The sequence below is a fragment of the Thermobia domestica genome, chromosome 4, assembly GCF_964235325.1.
Source record: "Thermobia domestica chromosome 4, izTheDome1.hap1.1, whole genome shotgun sequence".
Classification (NCBI taxonomy): domain Eukaryota; kingdom Metazoa; phylum Arthropoda; class Insecta; order Zygentoma; family Lepismatidae; genus Thermobia; species Thermobia domestica.
The window spans coordinates 29,688,092-29,709,615 of NC_137457.1; the positions used below are offsets into that span (position 1 = coordinate 29,688,092).

The 21,524-nt window shown below is 36.6% G+C and overlaps 1 protein-coding gene across 3 annotated transcripts in view; it reads right to left on the reverse strand.

Moving 5' to 3' along the window:
- Positions 1–21,524, reverse strand: part of tapas (tudor domain-containing protein 7 tapas) — a 112,975-nt gene that overhangs the window by 48,451 nt on the left and 43,000 nt on the right. For 2 of the 3 annotated variants that reach the window (XM_081755386.1, XM_081755388.1), the window contains exons 10-12: positions 19,271–19,516; positions 9,216–9,317; positions 3,669–3,901 (exon numbers count right to left, since the gene is read on the reverse strand). In XM_081755386.1, the coding sequence (XP_081611512.1) occupies positions 3,669–3,901; positions 9,216–9,317; positions 19,271–19,516 (581 nt within the window). The remainder of the gene's footprint in view (positions 1–3,668; positions 3,902–9,215; positions 9,318–19,270; positions 19,517–21,524) is intronic. The other variant, XM_081755387.1, reaches the window with a different exon arrangement.

Here is a 21,524-nt window from a genome sequence, read left to right on the forward strand (position 1 = left end):
TGTATCTGACCTACTAGAGCTTTGCATTCCCTGTCTGCCTTTTCCGCAACGGACGCTGAGACAATATTACTCTGTACTAAAATTTAGAACGTTGCTCTCATTTGTTCAACAGCTTCTTCCTGTGAATGAGCAACGGGGAAGGGATTAAAAAACGTTAAGTGCATTTGCAATGGAACACTTTAGAGATGATTTCTGCTGCAGCTTGGAAACAAAATGCTGATAGTATTCACGAACTTGTTTACGGAACGTTTCCTTTTCACTAACCTCTGTCCATTTCCTCAGTGCTGATCCATTGCATAACTAAGGTCAATTTCCAAGATATGCACTAAATGAACATAGATGTTTTCATTTTTCTCCATAACATCCATCCCATTGATAATCTTCCTGTCCATTGTTTCTTTTTTAACGAAGCGTGATCTCAATATTTTTAATAACTGAGTGAGGCTGTCATGTAAAAATGGAATCATAAGGGTGTTTGACTAATATTCGGTCAGGAAGGCTTCACAGTCCTCAGCAAGGGATTGGAGGAAAAAAAAAAAACGCTAATTTTGCAAGGAGCAATTTGTCGTTCAAACTTCAAGCTATTATTCTGAAACTGTTACCGTTGGGTTCTTTGTCTGTTCCCTTCTCAACATACTTTCTCACATCCGGTAATATTTCTTGGCTTCGATTTGCTACTGTTGCATTTTCTACCCACCGAATGTGGCAAAATGGAAGACGAAATAATGACGAACCTGTTATTTCAGAATACTGAGCACGCCTTGCTGGTACCATTTCGAACAAGTTACAGAAGGCTCTAACAAAAGAAATCAAAATCCTATCCAGTTTTTTGTACGCCAGTCTTAAAAACCACCATGAATAACACGAGATAAGTTCAAGAAGCCGTGGAGCATCTGTACCAAAGATGGCACAACGTTCCTCTTTAATTATCCTTAAAGTGCCAAGTTTACGTTCGGTCCATCCATTGCAATTTACAGAAGCTTAGATCGCTCAAGAGACTGCAATACATTCTGCAAACCATGTAGTAAGTCTGTAGCTGCACTGCCCATTAGTACCATAAAAACATAATTCAAATACCGTGTTCTGACTCTGTTGTTGCTGTCGTCCCATATGTGTACACACATCCGTTTGAGTCTTTTGTGCAACAAGATTTAAACTTTCATCAAATCAAACGACATAATGTTCGCATTCTTGCAATAAGGATTTAAGTTCATGTTGAAAATATGGACACAATCTATACACGATGTTATATAGAACTTTGTTCTTGTGCAATTTTATCTTGCTAGGAATTGCACTGTCCTGCTAGGAATTGCACTAGAAACATCCTAGTGAAAAGAACAACACTATTTTCAGCACTGCGTAGAGTTGTAATTCATCACCGCGTTTATACACAACAAAATCTCTGCCTGTGTAACACTATCCTTCAGTTTATATTTGTCCACGGTCGAAGTACTAGTGGGGGAGCGTGTTTCACTTGATGAGCATGGAAGAGGATCCGTGATGGTGCCAGGTACGTCTACATGTGATCGCAGTACGTCCCATGGTGCCAAACGAAACTGAAGTATTATATATATATATATATATATACATACATACATACACACACACACACGCACGCACGCGCGTACGTGTTACACAATCAACTCAAGCTGGAAAAAAGTCATGAAAGCTCGCGGCCATCTTCTCAGGGATGCCCACCAAAAGGAACGAAAGTGTAACGCCCGGAAGCTGTACGAACGGCATCTGGCAAAACAAAGGTGGATGTACGTCGTAACGCTCGATGAAGCATGGATTTGCCTTTCCGACTGCAGCAAACCGAGAGCCATCATGTACCGAGAGAAAGGAGCAAGAACTTCAGAAGGTGGATCCGTGTCTATAAAGAATCCTTCCCAAAATGGTTCATGGTCGTTACCTGGCTACTGTTACCGAGGTAAACTGAAGATTCGTAGGGTGGCGAAGAACTGAAAAATAAATTCGCAGTATTTTCAGGAGCAGATCTTGCGGCCGATCTACGAGCATGAGATTCCAACAATGTACGGAAATGACGCCAATCTGGTGCGCATTCAGATGGACAAGGCCTCATCACATACCTCACGATCGTCCCTCGCTTTCTACAGGGAGATGGAGGATGCAAGTGATATACACGTGATACCTTTCAATGAGGTACCTGTTAAATCTCCAGATGGGACTATTGTGGATTTGGATTGCTGAAGCGGGCTTTGGGAAAACGCCGTGTGACAACTGTGGAAGGACTTTGGAAAGCTGTGCAAAGGGAATGGGACAAGATTCCCCTCTCAGTTCTTCAGAAAAGCTATTACAGTGGAAATTACGCTGTCGAGCTATTGTTAGGAACCAAGGGAAACACATCGAGCACTTACGAACCTGGCGCCATGGATTCTTCTATTTTTAGGTAAGTCGAAATTGGCCAAATGTAGACTGAACAACCTCTGTATTATAGACAGATGTTACATTTTACGGATGGGAATTATGTTTAATAAAACTAACTTACCAGTCTCCTACATCATAGACACAGTTATAAACGTGTACTACAAATAAATTACCGACGAGTTGCGTTCTAAACAAAACAATGGCGAAATGCAATTTTGTGAATGATCATATTGGAATTTTCAAATCTAAATGCGGTGACACAAAGTGTTCATCTCAAGCAAATAAGCCCAATAATTGTCAGAAACGTAAATTCAAATTTCCCGATTTTTTCGCAAATTCCCGACAAATCTCCGATTTCCAGATCAATATTTTAATTTAGGACAAATTCCCGACTTTCCCGACTGCTAGACACCCTGGGCTTGACATGATTTAGCAAGCTTACGGTGATGTTGTAATGTGCTGTGCGAAATGTTTCGAGTAGTATGCACGCTTTAAGAGCGAAGAACTTCAGTAGATCTTCAACGAACTCAATTCCCGAAAAAGTTTAAACATTTTGACAACATGGTATTACCAATCCACAACACCGCCGCCCACAGCGGTGTGTAATAAGGAACAGTATAGGTATCCCTCATTTACCACTTGAATACGTGGCGTGTTGCTGCCAAGTTCGTCCCCAGGCTGCAGATTCATGATCAGAAGCAACAATGCGTCGAGATAGACCGCGAACTCAAGTCAGAATGGTGGGGATGACCCATTCTTCATTACTCATCTTCCAATAATTTTTTCCGTTATTACAGCAAACATGACATTCAAAACACTACCTACGACTGATTTCAGTACGACCATGAGCTTGACGAATCATATCAAATGTTTCTGTGAGAGATTTGCCCAGTTTCAGGAGCAATTTCACGTTCACTTTGTGTTTCAACTTGATGTCAGTGATGAAATCACAGACCTTGTACCATAGGTTGTCAGACTCGTACCAATTGCAGAGATCCCGATTTCCCTTAGAATACTGATGTATGAAGGTTCTTGTTCCCTGTGACTGGGCCTGCAACCCTGTGTCGCCTGCTGTTGGTGAATTATACAACTAGTTTAAACTTTTTGATACTACTTCGTATTCATATGCAAGGTACCTCAATATTTTGATCTTAAACCAGTCGTCTATTCTATGATAACTTGGCCGCAGATTCCTCTAAGAGCACAAGGTTCAATTAAAGCGTGTGGAACGACACCAACTGGTATTCTATACACTTTTTTAACTGAAGCTAAATACCTACCTAAACAATTCCGTGTCCATGGCTACCGTAAGATTAACAGAGACTAGGAGATTCTCTGGCTGGATTCTTCTGAACAACTCCACGGATGGAGGTTCTGTATCCGTGGCCGCCTTTATTACCTTCAGGAGAACAGGATCTTCCAAACCAACTAACTCCTTTAATCTCGAAAGAGTTTTCTCACAAAACTTGAGATTTTCGGAGGGAGGAATGTTAAAAAGCTTACATCGAATAGCCTGAAATAGATTAGGTGAGTACAGCGTTACAAATACAACACACTTATACAACTGAAACATTTTGTTTTTCTAATCTTTATTAGCAGCCATTCAGGAAAGCTAATCATGCGAAGTTAATTAGGCATGAATCCGCCTGAGAGTTAGTTGGCAACACATTGTGATTAGATTGTTGAATTTTAAGACTTGGAAAAGTTCATTTTAAGAGCATGAACTACAGTCTCTGTAGCACTACCTTACTGAAATCTAAATTACAGAAAACAACAATACGTACGTATATCTAAGGGCACGAGTTTTTCGCAGTAAGAATTTGAAAATTTCGCGTGTCGTTTTTCATATTTCGCGTTTTGTCGCATTTTCCAAATAAAGTTTTGCATTTTGTAGCTCTTGTGAAAAAGATATTCCCTGATTAAAATTGTTCCTTTTATTCAGAGATCACTACAGAAATAAACCATTAATTACCTAAAAACAAAATACACTGAATATTTCATTTGACATTGTAAGTTTCACTTATAGAAAATTATAATTTTTAACTCAAACTGAAGGAAAATTAGTAACTAAACTTACTGTGAGTAGGAAAGTTTTGTTGTCTTCAGAAAACGCATTGGCGCAAGTTACATTTAAGCATTAAAGATAAGCATGTTACATGTTTCCACATTTTCCTCCTCCATTGTTGTACGTTTGACATTTATCACCAGCCCATGCCATTGGCTAGCTAATTAAAATGACTCCTGCCCATCCAGCTGCGACGGTAATAGCTAACGCGCAACATGTCCTCTATAGCCGTGTCCGAATCAACCAAAATGCACAGTTCATGCCACGTTCTACCGTTCCCTCAGCGGAAAACTGGAGTTTTAAGTTAATGAAAACGTATTTTTAAAATTTCGCGATATTTCGCGTATTGTTTGAAATTTCGCGCAAAACTGCCAATTTCGAGTTTTATCGCGCAACGGAAACCAATGAAAATATACAACATCATAAAACGTTAAGAAACTGAAAATTACTTAATTCTGACGCATTTCGTTTTATCGTGCATTGCGAAAAACTCGTGCCTCTACGTATATCTAATAAAATACTCTTAAAATTCCTACAACGAAGTGTTATGTTGTTAACATACAACCTCACTCTTTTACATGAAAACTCATATACTTCTACTCATAGATATCAGACATCACCACAGCCTTATGATGGAAAGAGAAAAGCGTATAGAATAAATATTCAGCGGAAGCTGTCATTGAATATATTATAAACAACGAATATTAAAGAAATATTATAAATCCTTATTCTGCCTAACAAACTGCCTTGATCATACGTCTCCTACTTACACATTCTCCTACCTATCTTGTCTACTAGTACAAAAGATAACACAGCCTGGATTCTACGCATTCTTTTTGATTGCAAGTAAATCAATCCCTTCAAACATTTCCTTTTTTTCCGATCACCCGTAAGAAAAATTCCCTGACCGACATCAATATTTTTCTTTTGACTTTCTTCAATATTCACTTCTGATTAAAATTAAACTATATTGTGGGCATCTACCTAAGAAAGACGGAGTGAAAACTATAGGAAACTTTTTTTCCTTTTCGAAATTTATTCCTCCCTTCTTTAACGCAAACACTTTTTCTCTCAAAATATTAATATACTTAAGTGCAGATTTCACATACTAAAAAAATTTCGAATATTAGAAATAATGTAAGTAAAAGGCTAATAGTCGCCGCAAGAAACAAACCACATCACTAGGAAGTACTTTCGAAAAACATCGTCTTCATTGTCAGCCTAGACACACTTCGAAAGGGATTTAAACTATTCATAATTTCTTTCCTATGGCTTAAATCCTTTTCGAAGTGTGCCTAGGCTGACAATGAAGACTGCGTTTTTCGAAAGTACTTCCTAGTAATGTGGTTTGTTTCTTGCGGCGACTATTAGCCTTTTACTTACATTATTTCTAATTATTATCACCGCTCGCAATATAGTGATAATTTCGAATATTGTTTGAAGATTGAAGTTTTTACTTATAACTTTTATAATTGTTGTATAGATTGATGAAAAAAACTGTTATAATACAGATGAAAATCAGCTTATTATTTTTATGTGATTTAAAAAATATTCCATCTCCACTCTAATTTCTGTACTAAAAGCGGAAGTGGTAAAATATCTACCAACATTTCGGTTTCAATATTAATTCAGTACAATACCACGCCATACAAACCAAACTCCTTCACGAGTTGGACACGTGACACTACTTGTTTTAGTTACATTGTTGTAATTTTACGTGTTTGTTTTGGGACAATCAGTGCATGCTAGACGATAATTATATTTTTGTAATTTCTATGGATTTAATTTTCTGTATGTTTGGTATTTCATGACAGAAGAAGGGAACAGACGAGTTCTTGAAATATTTCACTGAACAAGTATAGAGACATACAGCCTTTATATTTCAAGTGTTCCTCGGAAAATATGTGAAACATACTTCGGCCTCACCTCTACCGCCCTCTCACGGAGGAAGTTTCCTTTGCTTTAGAGCAGCGTTTCCCAACCGGTGTGCCGCGGCACATTAGTGTGCCGTGAATGGGCTGCTGGTGTGCCGCGAGGAATCGAAACAAAATTATTAATTTTATAGCAATCAAATTGCAAAATGTAGGGGAAAATGTATATTTGTATTTCACATTACTATGAATCTACAATTTTAAGTTTGATACCGGGTTACTGTTCTGTACATTTCTAATGTTAAAAAAGATATTTGTTATAATTGTTATGACCATTGTTGCTTCTTTATTGTTGCAGACTATTTCGTAACTTGAAAATTTTGAATATCATTCAATCCTTTCGACAAATTACCTACATTTGTATTTTAAAAGTAAAAAGAGATTTGTTTGTTCGTTCGTTATTTAGTGATCTTCCTTCTTAGTAAAAGGTTGGATACAGTTTTTAAAAAGAAAGCGTATTTTTAAAAACCTGAGTCCAATATTTCATTGCAATTGTTTTCTATTTCTAATTAGAATGAAAAATAAGCATAATGATTTACCAAGGGGGAAAAATCAGTGAAAGAGTTTTCTTGTCTGTGAGGACATCAATAATCACAGAAATAATACCACTGTGTTTTATATTTACAAATAATAATGTCTATAAGTGTGCCGCGAGAATCCAAGTAACACCCGTAGTGTGCCGCAAGTTGAAAAGGGTTGGGAAACGCTGCTTTAGAGGAAACAACCCTGTCCGCATTCAACTACTGAAGGATGTCGGCCAGAGAAACTTCTCTCTCCTCTTTCGAGGGAGGTACGGAAAACACACATCGACAGCAGCGCTAGCAGGGGTACACTTAAAGTATTAGAAAGGCTCTTTGTTGTTAAGTTGTAAGTACAAATTCCATGAAGCATTTCTGATTTTGCTATATTTAGTATACACAAAAGGACTAGCATGCAAAACAACATCGGCAACAAGCACAAAACATAATAACCACAGCAAAACTCATAATAACCAGAAACCCCATCACACAACAACAAATCCGTATTTCTTCAGAATCTCAAATTATTTGCAACATTCAATGAACAGCCACAGTAAAATCTGACTTGGTCACCTCTGACTCTGACACAGAAAATGTTTCACTTACTTACACAAGTCCAAGCTACGGAGTAATAATAGCATTGATCCGTATGTATTCGGCAAAATCAAGGGTGGCCAACGTCTAACAGGTTGCTACTATACAGAGAAGCGTAAGTTGGCACCCTTTAACGCTGCTCATTCTAGCTCAGGAACTAAGTATAGCTTAATTTAAAATATAATGTGACCAAAGTAAACCCTTCATTATTACTACTCAGTATGCAGTTTCGACAACATACATAATTTGCGGACAGATTTCATTTTCATTTAAGTAATGGCCTCCTTGGTTCACAGGATCAATTCATAATACCACATGGTTTCTTATTACCTACGTACATACACATTGATCCATATACACAAATATTATATAGGGTGTTCTAAAAATGACGCCCATGAACTACAGACCACTATTCTACAAGTCAGAATAAAGCGAAAAATACATGTAATTGTATATCTTTCGAGTCCTCGTCTGGAGACGTGAACTGTCCTATGTGGCAATGTCGCAGATGGAGAACCACAGAAAAGATGTACCAATTCATCAAATAGTTACATCGATTCTTTACAGACGGTAATTTGAATCGATAGACGTTGACACTAGCACCACTTATTAACAATCGATGTAATCACTTGATGAATTTGTAGAGCATCGCTAATGTTTCCAAGTTAATCTGCAACGTTGCCACGTAGTGAAACTGATTTTCCGCAGCGGTTGCAGACGGCTTCGGAGGGTATACCATTATATTGTATTACCGCTTTCTTTTAACCTGAAAAATAGCGTTCTGTTCTCCATGGGTACCATTTTTAGAACACCCGATATAATTATAATTATATATATATATATATATATATATATATATATATATATATATATATAAAGTGAAACCGCTGAGTAACGGACACTGATGGAACAATTATTTGTCTGTAAATGAAAGGTACCTGTTACAGAAAACGTTATACTAATGTAAATATAAGGTAATGTCGAAATACTGTACTCCCGTGTTCAGATTACTGTGAGAATTTTCGGAACAGAATGAGGAAGAAACATTCTTTGTCGAAATTTTATCATAAAACTAATGAAATTTGTTTTTTTATCTTTGAAGCTGGTGGTGAAGATACTAGTCCAAAGAAAAGAGGAGAGAATTCTTGACCATATGATTGGTTCAAACATTTTAACTCACTGAAAATTTGCTAGAATTTCTACCAGAAAGCACGTTACTGTAGACAGAGGGAAATAATCTCAAGCTCATCCCGCAACTGTTCTGTGTGATGGTCTATTATGTCACTGACTTATGAAAAAGACATTTGTGTGTGTATCACAAATTTATTTTCAAATTGAAAGAAGTATTCTCTGTGCTAAGCACTATGAACTGAGAGTAATTCTGTCCGTTATAAAGAGTTAAAGTAAAAAAGAAGGCCATCCGTATCCATACAACTGGGTCCGTAAAAGGGAGGGTTCTGTCTGGTAATACTGCATATATTCTGGCCGCAGTTAGAAAACTTTGTCCGTAATATGGAGGTGTCCGTTAAGTGAGGTTTCACTGTATATGACCAAATTACGTACACGGAAAAATACATATGTAGCCAACTTTACAGTCTTACTGTACAAACGATATTACATAAATATTGATGCTGGAAGATGTTAATAAATAAAATGAAATTTCGAAAAGGTGGTTATTATAATGGACTATAGTTGGACAACAGCCAGCAGAAATCTTACCTGGTTTGGTATTCGAGTTAGTATATCGTTTGCATCCAAAGCTATCAGTCTGGAGAGAGGGGTTAATTGAGAATTCCCAAAATCAACAAAACAGACTTCCACCTACAAAGAAGGAGATCGAACTTCAGTTCTATACACGGATATTCTATATACGAGGGATGTTCACGTCAAAACCAGAAGCACTTGAATCGTTACATTAAATATTAGGATTATATGTGTCCATGAAAGCTCTGGAAGCGTTGCCTGTTATTTATTGATCTGGAGTACAGCGCCCCGTTTAGCACGATACGATGAGACACTGACTTATAGCTTCACATGGGATCAGACTCGCGTAAGCCCCCATCGGGAATCGAACCAGTTCTCACGTGCCAAAAGTGCGTAGCCAATCATATAGCCATGAGAAAATTCGTTGCCTGTTGTTATTGCAACGATTTAGACATCGAACAATACAAATCTACTGTGCCTACCGAGTAGCACAGCAGAGGCTATTGGAGTTCCGTGTAGGCATATTCATCCACTAATGACAGTCCGTTCTTCCACCAATGGTTGTGATTTACGTGATGACCAGCTTTCTTGTGACTCTTGAGAATTGCCCGACAGTGCGCTTCCCACTGGAGAGGACTTCTTTGTATATGTACAAGAGGTATTTTGTTCCATTCTTCTTGAGACGCTTTCCAGAGGCCGAAAACTGTGTGCGTCTTACAAGAAGAAGGTAGCGTTTCGGAAGCCAAAAGGCAAAGTACGCTATTGAGATGCATCGAATCTCGTCACTGGGATGCCTGTGAGGAGAATAGTACAAATCAATCTTCAGAACGAAAATGGTTTAGCTGTGTAACAGCAAGTCTTATCATGATGCAAATCCACCCGACTGGTATTCATTCCATACATTGAGGAGATATCGTTATTGTAAATATCTGTCAAAACACGTTCCATAGATTTTTCCATGTTGTAACGCGATGAAGCTATAATTTCCTCTTGCAATGAAATCCCGCTATAACCATGAAACCGCATGGGTAACTATGGCTCCGCTTAAAAACTAAACTGCTTCATCCTTTTGTATCAACACACTTGTACGTAATTGCTCGAACTTTCGAAAATCGGTCAGATTACGCCTAGCCTGCGATGACTACGAACTTCTACCAATCTTCCGTCGGGTGACACACTTATACTTTTCTAAAATTGGTTTACCATTAGGAGATACGGCTAGCATTCAGCGCATGAACATTCGCCTTATGGATCACCTTGAGACATAACTTTCTGTGAGTTGCATGGAGATGATTGGTTGGAAAACTGGGTGCACACAGCAGTGGCGTATTTACGATTTTGTTTCGGGGAAGGGGGCTTTGCTAACTTTATTCCTGGAAATGTGAAAATTCTGCAAGATATTTCATTTACTTTAATATAGAAAATAAAATTTCGGGGAGGTACCTCCTCCTAAATACGCCACTGGCCCACAGCACACTGTCTAGTTGAATTCTCCATCAATATCTTAATTCGATGCAACATCGGTGTGTCAGCTTCGATACGGTCCGTTTCTAATGTGACTTAATTGGTGATACACAGTCGAGTGTCGTCTGCGCTGTATACCGTCGCACTATGGCAGTCATAGTGGACAATAACAGCAAATCCGTAGTCGTGGTAGTTTTTAACTATGTCGGAACAATTGAAGCGGGCAACAGAAAGTGTTGCATTGTGGCCTTCCCAGAATCGATTCGCTTTTGGCGCAAGGGTATAACACACCTACTTTGCTAGGAGACACATTACTGTTTTACGAACTGCGTGTGTGCCGTGCCATGCGCTTCACATTTCGTCTAAATGGAAGGCTGTCAGTCTCTGTACTTATTTCCATGTAATGAATTTTAAACCTACTGGAATCTTGTATATATTAACGATTTAGATATATTTTATAGACAACCTTTGACAAGATGGTTGGTGTATACACACAGGAAAATTCAAAATGTACAAAAAGAATGTACCTATGACTCTTATAATGAAGTTAATATACAAATACCAACGTAATATGAAAAGTGAACTCCCAAGTTATTTATTAATTTTCATTTAAACGGACACTGACACTCAACCACAGATGTGGGACTTTTACGGAACAGCAGATGACTAAATGATAATCAAGTTCTTCTCTTACTTAAACATATTACCTCTACATTCCAGAAAAAGAGAAAGAGAAGGGAGATTGAGAAACAAAAATAAACCACAAAGAGAGAAATAGAAAAACTGGAAACAGCCAAATGAAATAGAAAAAGATGAAAAGAAAGAAGAAAATGAAAGAAAAGTAAGAACGAAAAGAAAAGAAAAAACAATAGAAAGACAGAGGATAAGAAAAAACAAAAAAAAATAAAAACGGAAAGAAAAAGGAGAAAAGAAAACCTGAAAAACAAAGATGAAAGAGAAAAATAGTGAAAAAAGAAATGAGAAAAAAGAGGGAAAGTAAAAGATATCAAAGAAAAAGAAAAATAGAAAAAAACAAAATGAGAAAGAGAAAAACAGAGGGAAAGAAATGAGAAAAAGAGGGGGAAAGAAATGAGAAAAATAGAGGGAAAGAAAAAGAAAATACAATGAAAGAAAAATTAAGAAGGAAAACAGGAAAGGAAACAGAAAGAAATGAGCAAAAGGAAAATAGAGGGGAAAGGAAAATAATTGAGAAAAGGAAAATTGACAAAGAAAAAATGATGAAAAGAAAATACAGGGAAAAATTAGAGAAACAGCCGAAAAAGAAAGTGAGAATGAGAAAATAAATATGGAGAAAGAGACAGAGGAAAAGAAGAATCGAAAGTGACAAAAAGAAATAGAATGGAAGAAAGAATGTTAGAGAGAGAAAGAAATAAGAAAACGAGAGATAGACAGGAAAAGAAGAAAACTAGAGAAAAGTGAATGTGAGAAAACGAGGGAAAGAGAAAAGAAAATGAGAGAAAATAGTGAGGGAAAGAAATAGAGAGGGAAAGGAAACTCAGAAAAAGAAAGAAAAGAAAACGTAACCTAACAATAACAAAGTTTTTGCTTCACCGCAACAGCATAGTTCTTTACCTCTCACAAGAGGCCTATCTCCTCAAACTGTTTCAGTCACTTTAAGGTATTGTGTCGGTGCGGTGCTTCTTTATCAAATTTATCTGAAAATATCTGGAACAATGGTTAAAAACACTGTAAGCTTCTGTCGGTGATACGGTTTTTCTCATTCTGAGAAACCGGGGCACCTCATCGAATAATCGGGACATCTAAGGAAATTAATCGAAATTCAATTAAACTAGAACTGATCAATTATAACTCTTCTACTTGTAACTGCCTTATAGTTTTATTGTACATATCAAGTTGTTCAGTCAGAAATTGCAACCATAAGAAAGAAGTTGGTTCAGAGGAATAAATCATACAAAATGACTGGACATTTCTCTATTGGGGAAAATAATGATTTCAAACAAACCTTAGAACCTGCCGAAAAGCAGGACACCAAGACATCTATCTACTTTTGCTGTGCAACTCGAAATTAAAACTGAGTTTCGCGTCTATTATTTTTTCAAAGTGGCCATTTTTAAACACCGGAACATATAGGTGTCCCGAAAATGTTCTCGAAACACCAGGACAGTAAGTGTGAAAACGGAAGTGTCCTGGTAAATCCGGGAAGTTTAGTTAATCTGGCCATTCTGTACACCAGTGCTGTTAGTGGACAATTTCGAAAATGGCAGGTTCCTAATTGTTGCCAAATAAAACTTAGGGAGTTTACTTTTCATATACATCGGTATCTGACAATTAATTCATTACATCACAGCATCTTTTTGTACCATTCATTTCGAATTGTATTTAAAAATCACCATAAATTTGTTCATAACTACACGGCATAAAAGTCTCGGACCCACAGTAGTGAATTCAATACATACTGTGATTGTCCAGTAAAGTTTAATCGAACAATTAAATAATCAGTTGTTCGTGAAATAAATATGGAAGTATTATTCACGATCACTAAATGTGGCGTAAGAATTCGCGGAACGAAACTGTGACGCTTTAAGAACATTTGGGCGGCAGCTATAAATTGTAAAATCGCCTTAAAATGTGTTGGAAATTATGTTAGTCAAGACAAATTGCTCTATTCTGTTGGTTAAATGTACTAGTAAGTCTATGATAAAACATGCTATGACGTAAATAAGAGACCAGATTGAACACTATTTACCATATTACTGTTTGTCAATATATTAAATTTCGGTTTTGACGTGCACAACCCTCGTAAAGAAAAGGAACCATTCCCACCACATTCTTGAAAATGTTACGAAGCTTTGTATATGATCATGCTATCGTAGGAAAGAAAAAAAAACATGCAAAACAAATAAAAGCAGGATCTTAAAATATTTTTGTTAGCTTTTTCTCTTCTTAACCTTACATATAGAAACGATACTTCACAACATGCAATAATTCTAATCATACACTGCGGGGAAAAGACAATCACAAACAATAATTTCAACTTCCTCATTTTTGATAGAAATACCATGTTCTTACAAATAATATAACCCAATAGGCTACATGCAGCCAAATCACACGATGCCTGAACAAGCGATGAAAATCAGAGGCAACTTTTCGAATGGAAATTGAATGCTCGATATGTAGTACGTCAAATGCCAGTAGCAAAAATCGTTTGATAAATTATTTCATTATTTCTCCGAAAGAAATATTTTGGGTAGACTAAGGTGGATTGGAATGATAATGTAGAACAGGTAGGCCAGGATAAAATATTACAAAACAGGTAGGTGAAGCTGGAATAACAAAAATAAGTAGGTCAAGGTGGAATAATATAAAAACAGGTAGGCCAAGTTGGAACAATAATATAAAAACAGGGAGGCCGGGTGAAAGTGGAATAATAATATAAAAAAAGGTGGACCAAGTGGAATAATATAAAAACAGGTGGGCCAAGTGGAATAATATAAAAACAGCTGGGCCAAGGTGGAATAATAATATAAAAACAGGTGAACCAGATGGAATAATAATATAGAACACGTAGGCCAAGGTGGAATAATATAGAACAGGAGACCAAGGTAAAATAATACAAAACAGGTAGGTGAAGCTGGAATAATAATATAAAAACAGAGAGGCCAAGGTGGAATAATAATAATAAACTTTAAAGATCCGAGCCACTGCTCGGATTTACATACGAGGCAAGTGTCATAATCGGAAATGAAACCATGGCCACGAAAACAAGAAGTACGCACGGGCACAAAGACGCACGCGAGTTTGTAAGAACAACTTTGAATTAGACTGGCACATGATGGAATCTAATAGGATAATGGGAGACTTCTGTTTTCTACAGTGACGAACCAACGCGTTTCCTTCTCGAAGGTAGTAAGTTATTACTTGCACTTTTTTCTTCTTCTCTCAGCATTGGAAGACGATCTGGAATTCAACTTTGTAAACCTTAATTGGTGAAGTACTGATATTATCGGCCCACAAACAAACACCATGGGTAGCTATCGAACTCGAGACATTTACGAGGAAGTGCATGGGGAATAAGAACAAGGAATGAGAAGTACTAGGTATCATACGATAGAGCTCCTTATTGTCTACTCAGATTTTCCATTTCTTTCAAACTAAGACAATTTTAGCAATGACAACAACTGGACAATATATCACAAAGTATACGCCATTGCTTAGTATACAAAGCAAACCAAAAGCAATTCGAAATATATTGATACTACATACTTCGTATCAAGTCAGTAAAACTACATTATTACATTTCTAACACACACATATAATTAAATATTGAAGCCAGTTAGATTAAAATTACTTTAATAATAACCGAAACTTATCACGATAGTAATAAACTATTTTTGTTACTTTTAAACTTTGTATTTCCTAAATACTTATTATTCATTTTGCAGAAATTAAAAATGCACTTCAATCACTTATGGCTTCCTTACTTACAGGGTTTGTCCAAGAAGTAATTAGACTGGCCGCCACCAGAGCGCTCTTAATGGATGGTATTGGTGGTGGAGGTCTTACCTAAGCATCGCACTGCGCGGCAATCGCTTCAAAGCAGTGAGAGAATGAGGATAGATCGTTGCGCAAAGTTTTTTTTGTCACAAGATAAAAGCAAAAAATGCAGCGGACGATAGAGCAGCGATACGCCATCAAATTCTGCGTTCGCTTGGGCAAAACTGCTTCAAATACTCTTGCCTTGATTGAGTAGGCCTACGGAGACAATGCCATGTCGAAAGCCCAGGTTTTTCGCTGGCATCAGGACTTCAGAGACGGACGGGAGACAGTTGAGGACAAAGATCGATCTGTACGCCCTTCGACGAGTTCTTCGGATGAAAACGTGTGTCAAAGGTGAAAGAACTCAGACACTGACCATCGGTTGAGTCCGCGATTAATAGCGGAAGAACTTAAGATGTGCACAATTGGTACCAAAAGTGTTAAGTGATGAACAAAATCAACGACGAGTTAACGTGTCCCGTGAAGTGTTGGAGGTTGTGGAAGGTAAAGCATACTTTTTTTTTCTGTTCCCCAAAGTGAAAACCGCCCTGAAAGGTCATAGTTTTGATGACGTTACCGCCATCCAGAAGGCCGTAACCAAATCTTTAAAAGGTATTTCGGAAGCGGACTTCCAGGAAGCGTATGAATCATGTAAATTTCGCTGGCATCGGTGCATGGACGCCCAAAGGAGCTATTTTGAAGAATTTTGTGGAGTTGTTAAAATCGAATGAATAAATTCCTGTTTATAGACTCAGTCTCATAACTTCTTGGACAAACCCTGGGTTGTATCTTTAAGCATTTAGATGTCTGGGCTTTCAGCATCTATAGCCCGTCACGTATGAAGAATGACGCCCCTCGGCGAGCATACTATTTGGGGAAAGGGAAGAAAGAAAGGATTGGGAAAGGAAGGAAGCGTTCTGGGACCTGCAAGTTAGATACCACCCCAGCATTTGCCTGCTGTAAATGAAGAAAACCCAGGAAAACCTCATTCAGGATGGCTGGTCTGAAAACGCTTTTTACACTGTTTCGACGAGTGCACCCACTAGAAACTGTATCCGATTATATCTTTAACAACATAAATAAAACAAGTTTAAACAAGTGTGGCCACAAGATTTGTTATCATAAGATACCAGACTATTGTCCAAGTTGCCCTAAAACTACGTTATCGTTGCACATTTACCAATTTTATGAACGAATATTTTTACTTTTGATATAGCCTATGGAAACTATATTGATATAAGCAACGAAGTTATTACAGAAATGGAGTCCTAATTCATAAGAGAGGTTTTCTAAAACGAAATGTTTAACATAGTACGTTATTTAAACGAAAATGGTTTAACTTAAAAGAATCTATGAACTGTTAAATTTATTTAGAACTAATTTTGGTTTATTTTGTATACCAAACAATGAACCTTTCTTCGTGATATATTATCTAGTAGCTGGGGCTGATCTGCAAGAAATAGTTCGTTTCCAAGAAATATGAAAAATAAGAAAAACCAAAACATTGGATAAAATTTAGAAAAGGAATCGAATGGGTTTAAATAGAGGGCAGTTCTAAGCAGGTTATAAAAGAGTTGTATCGGGTAAAGTTTCATTCAGTAGTCCTAATTCTACCTACCGTTCTTGGTTAGTCCAGAAATATTTTATTATTTTGCCGTGTTTGAGAATCTCCAGAATGGGTATGAAATTTAGCACGAATGAGAGAACTATCATACAGCATACTATGGTAGTTTTACCCGCTGGACACGAACTTTTTCAAGCGCCACAACCCTTTTAACTAAGTGATTTTCACTACTTTTAGACTAATGGACGTAAGTTGACATATTTCAGCGCCTAATTGAAAGACACACTAACTAATTCTATGGACCTACGAAACACGGAGCGTTCACGAAATCTCTCCACTGACTTCCATCCTTAGCCAACTGGATTCAGTTCCTACTTTCTATTCGTATTTCTGCAAGATTGTCCTCCCATCTGCGCCTAGGTCTTCCTAATGGTGGTTTTCCGATTGGTCTTCCAGTAAAGACTTCGAAAGCGTTCCTAATTTCTTCCATCCTGGCTACATGACCTGCCCACCTGACCCCCTAGACTTGATGACCCTAAGATGCTTGGTAAACGGTATAAATTATGTAGTTCCTCGTTATGAAGTTCCCGCCATTCCCCATTCCTCTTGGGTCCGAATATTCGTCTCAGGATCTTGTTCTCAAATACTTTGTCTACGTTCTTTCCGCAGAGTAAGCGACCATGTTTCGCAGCCATATAAAACAACAGGCATGATTATCGTTTTGTATATTTTAAGGTTCAAATTCCTCGACAGAATTCGCGATGACAAAAGATTTTGAACTGAATAATAACAGAAATTCCCTGTTTTTAGTCGACATTTAATTTCTACGTGAATATGGTTTTGGTCTATTAATATTGATCCTTGATATCTGAAAGAACCCACTTTATCGAAAGTATTATTTGATGTTTTAACGCATCAAAAAAACCTTTACCCTACATTGATCATAATTTTCTTTTAGAGTATACCTGTACACATCAGAGCCATTGATTTTGGGACAATCATTATAATTTTATTTATTTTATAATCTCTTTTCTCCTCAAATATTGAAAGCAGCAATGATGTGATAATTTGCTTTCAGACTGTCTTCAATGCACCTTATAATAAACGAGAAACATTCATTTCAACAAACGTTTTCTTCACTAAATACAATCACTTCGTGATAAAAACGGAAATACTTTACAGACACGTAATTTTCGCATGCACAAATGAAAATAATAGGGAACAGTGTAACCAATTTCTTATCTGCAACACGTGAAGGACTCCCTTTCTCTTATATACGCTAAGTATATAAGGCATTGTTTCAAGGATCGATAAACACAATAATTCCTTTATCAGCTGAGTGTTGGATATACTGAGCAAGAACATTCAGCTCACTTGCAGTGTAGTGCTTATGTCTCGAGAAAAAAAAAAGAAAAAGAAAAAGAAAAAATGATACATAACAAAGTACTAGTCTGTGGCACCACTATGAACTTTTACGTCATAAATCGACTTTAATTAGTGGCTAGATTTTTACACAACGGTATCATTCTGGTTTCAATCACGTTTGAGTGCTCAATGGAAAATTCCGCGTGGAACAAACATCACATGCCCTATCAGTACATTTGTACTGATTTCGCGTTTAGCGCAGAAAACTGTATCAATACGTTTGCACTAATTCGCAGCTAACATAAAATGATCTTCCCATGTCCGACACCATTCTCGCAATACTACTGCTCAAATGTTCCACCATGTTTCTTTGAATTCTTTTCAAACATGTGAAGATCCGGAACATACTGCATAAGTAATTCTGGAATCCACTGCATGTGAAATGAAAATTTTAATTCACTTCATTAAGCTCGTAACTGGCAGTAATTTACCGTCAACTTTCTAATGAATATGGACAACATACATAAGAGATTCAATAGGGTCTAATGGTATGGAGATTCAATAGGGCACATGAAAATCTGCAGAACGATGTAAAAAACTAATCGTAATATTTCGAGTGTGGACAATCTGATCATCCACCTGCAGGCTAACACTTGGTGCCAAACGATTTATTTATGTTTCTATATTTGAAATTCTTCCTCGCTGGAATGCGTTTAATGACAATAGGTCGAAGAGGTTGTTACCATATGGTCTGCATCGCAATCGATAACATTTTACAATACAGGGATTTTTAAGATGATTTGCTATGGCACGTGACGCAAAAATGGCATATTCGTAATATACTTGCTCGTTTTATTAACAGCTCATCTGAATTGTTTCGGCTAATTTTTGTTAACGAATTACAAACAACCTATCCCATGTTAAATATATGCCGCGTTCTTTTAGAAAAGTAATATAATCCCTACTTCGTTCTTTAAAATTATCGAAAAAAAAAAATACATTTAAAATACTGAGCTACATCCTGGATAATGGAAGGATTCAAAAACAGACAAAAACCTATGGAACTCTCACGAAGTTTAGTAAAGATTAACGTATAGAGGACAGGAAACACATTTTAACATATTTTCTGTACAGAATTCGTTTAGATTGTCTTACGTACCTGATCTGTTGTTCGTGATCCTGTGATCGCTGCTCGATACCAGTTCCCGTCTAGTTGATATTCAGCTAGATACAGAGATGACGAACTCAAGTCAGACACACCAACAGGAACTTTCCCTTCAGTCACATGATCAGCTATTTTTTCTAGTAGTCTTCCTAAACACTGATGGCTATCTGACTGTATCTGTACATAGATGTCACCGTTGTCGGCAAAATGAGATATGTAAACTTCTTTAACTTTACCCACCTGTTCAGTAACAAAATTAAAATCACAATTAGATCTCTAATATAGCGCAGTATTTTCTTCACCTATATGGATCCTGTATTGTACAAATTCGAAAACAAACAAACTAGCTTTTTAATTTGTGTAACGTTGTAACTAACTTGTCACATTTTTTATTATCTTCATAGCTTTTCAATGATTCAATAAAATATAAAAACTGTAGCAAAGAGCCTTAAGGTAGTCTTGTTTCAAAAAACCTGGCAATCCCTCTCTTTAAAAGACTAACTGCATATAGAAATTTTTAATACTTCGATTTGTAATAAATATCTATTTGCTAAAGTAATCAATATTTGTTTGGTGAACGGGGGCGTATTTGAAAAGGAGAATGGCCATCGACACGTAGCGTAAAAGACAGTAACTTAATTCACTTATGTTATGGGTCCAGGTAAACAGCAACGTTGCATTTTCATTTAATATTGGGCGCATAGTTACAGCCCAAATGGCTTGCTCTATTTAAAAAATTCCTTGACTTTAGATTGAAAATATCATATTTGGAGACTGTTTCTCTTGCATTTTGTTGTAACTCTGTTATTGTCATGGGACTTTTGAGACACCTTATATATGTGTATATATATCCTATCTTTCAAAACCACACTGTAGTCTTCTGAAACGTAGACTGTTTTCCAAAAACTAAATACACAGTGTGGCAAAATAATTATTTTTTTCTTTATCGAACGTGACTTTTCCTCCTTCAAAATTAATGGAGGCTCACTTTGGTACTATATTCTCTCCCTAGAGCACTTCCAAGATATTGGATATTTTTCAGTCCAGAGCAAGTATGGAGTAATTTCAAATATACTTACAGAAAATTACATTTTTTAAATTAAACTGAAGGAAAATGAATAACTAAACTTACTATGAGTAGGAAAAGTTTTGCTCTATTCTGGAAACACATGGGCACAAGTTACATTTAAGCATTAAACATAAGCATGTTACGTGTTTCCACATTTTCTCCTGCATTGTTGTACGTTTGTCACTTATCACCAGTCCATGCCATTGGCAAGCTAATTAAAACGGTTTCTTCCCATCCAGTTGTGATGGTAATAGCTAACGCGCAACATGTTCTCTATAGCCATATAAGAATCACCCAAAATGCACCGTGCATGCCACGTTCTACCGTTCCGTCAGCGGAAAACTAAAGTTTTTAAATTAAAGGAAAGTATTTTTAAAATTTCGCGTATTGTTACAAATTTTGCGCAGAACAGCCAATTTTGCGTTTCATCGCGCAACGGAAACCAATGAAAATATATAACATCATACAACGTCAAGAAACTGAAAATTACTTAATTCTGACGCATTTCGTTTTACTGCGCATTGTGAAAAACTCGTGCCTCCCATCCAGCTGCGATAGTGATAGCTAACGTGCAATATTTTCTCTATAGCCGAGTAAGAATCACCCAAAATGCACCGTGCACCATCAATGAAATACATTTTGTACCCTACACTTTAAAATATGCTTCTGTTTCCTGTATTTTTTTTTTCCCTCGTGATTTTGGCTGTTCTTTTTCTAGCTGAATATTTTTGACCCTTCTACACGAAAGCTCCGGTGAATGTAATTATTTATTGAAATAATTGGAAATTTGTACTACTGGATCCAAAATGTATCTCTATTAGCTTCCATGTATAAGTATTATTTTTTCTTTCTTTACAACAGATGGTTCTGCTATTTGTGATATTAGTAAAACGTTATTCACCAGAATGCAAACATTTGATAATTTTACAAAATTTAATGAAAAGGGATATTTCCTTAAACTTTTTGCATTTTTGCTTTTCTAGGTCCATCCATTTGTTCATTCAACAAAATTTCTTATTATCATAATAATCTTAATTTTCTTTTTGGTTTTCAAAATATTGTATCATTTTGTTTGAATTTATCAATATTATCAATAAAAGAAAAATATGTACACGCGAACAAAATAATAATCTTAATGTTTTTTTTACCCAATATTAAGATAAAAAAAGTAAGTTGGGG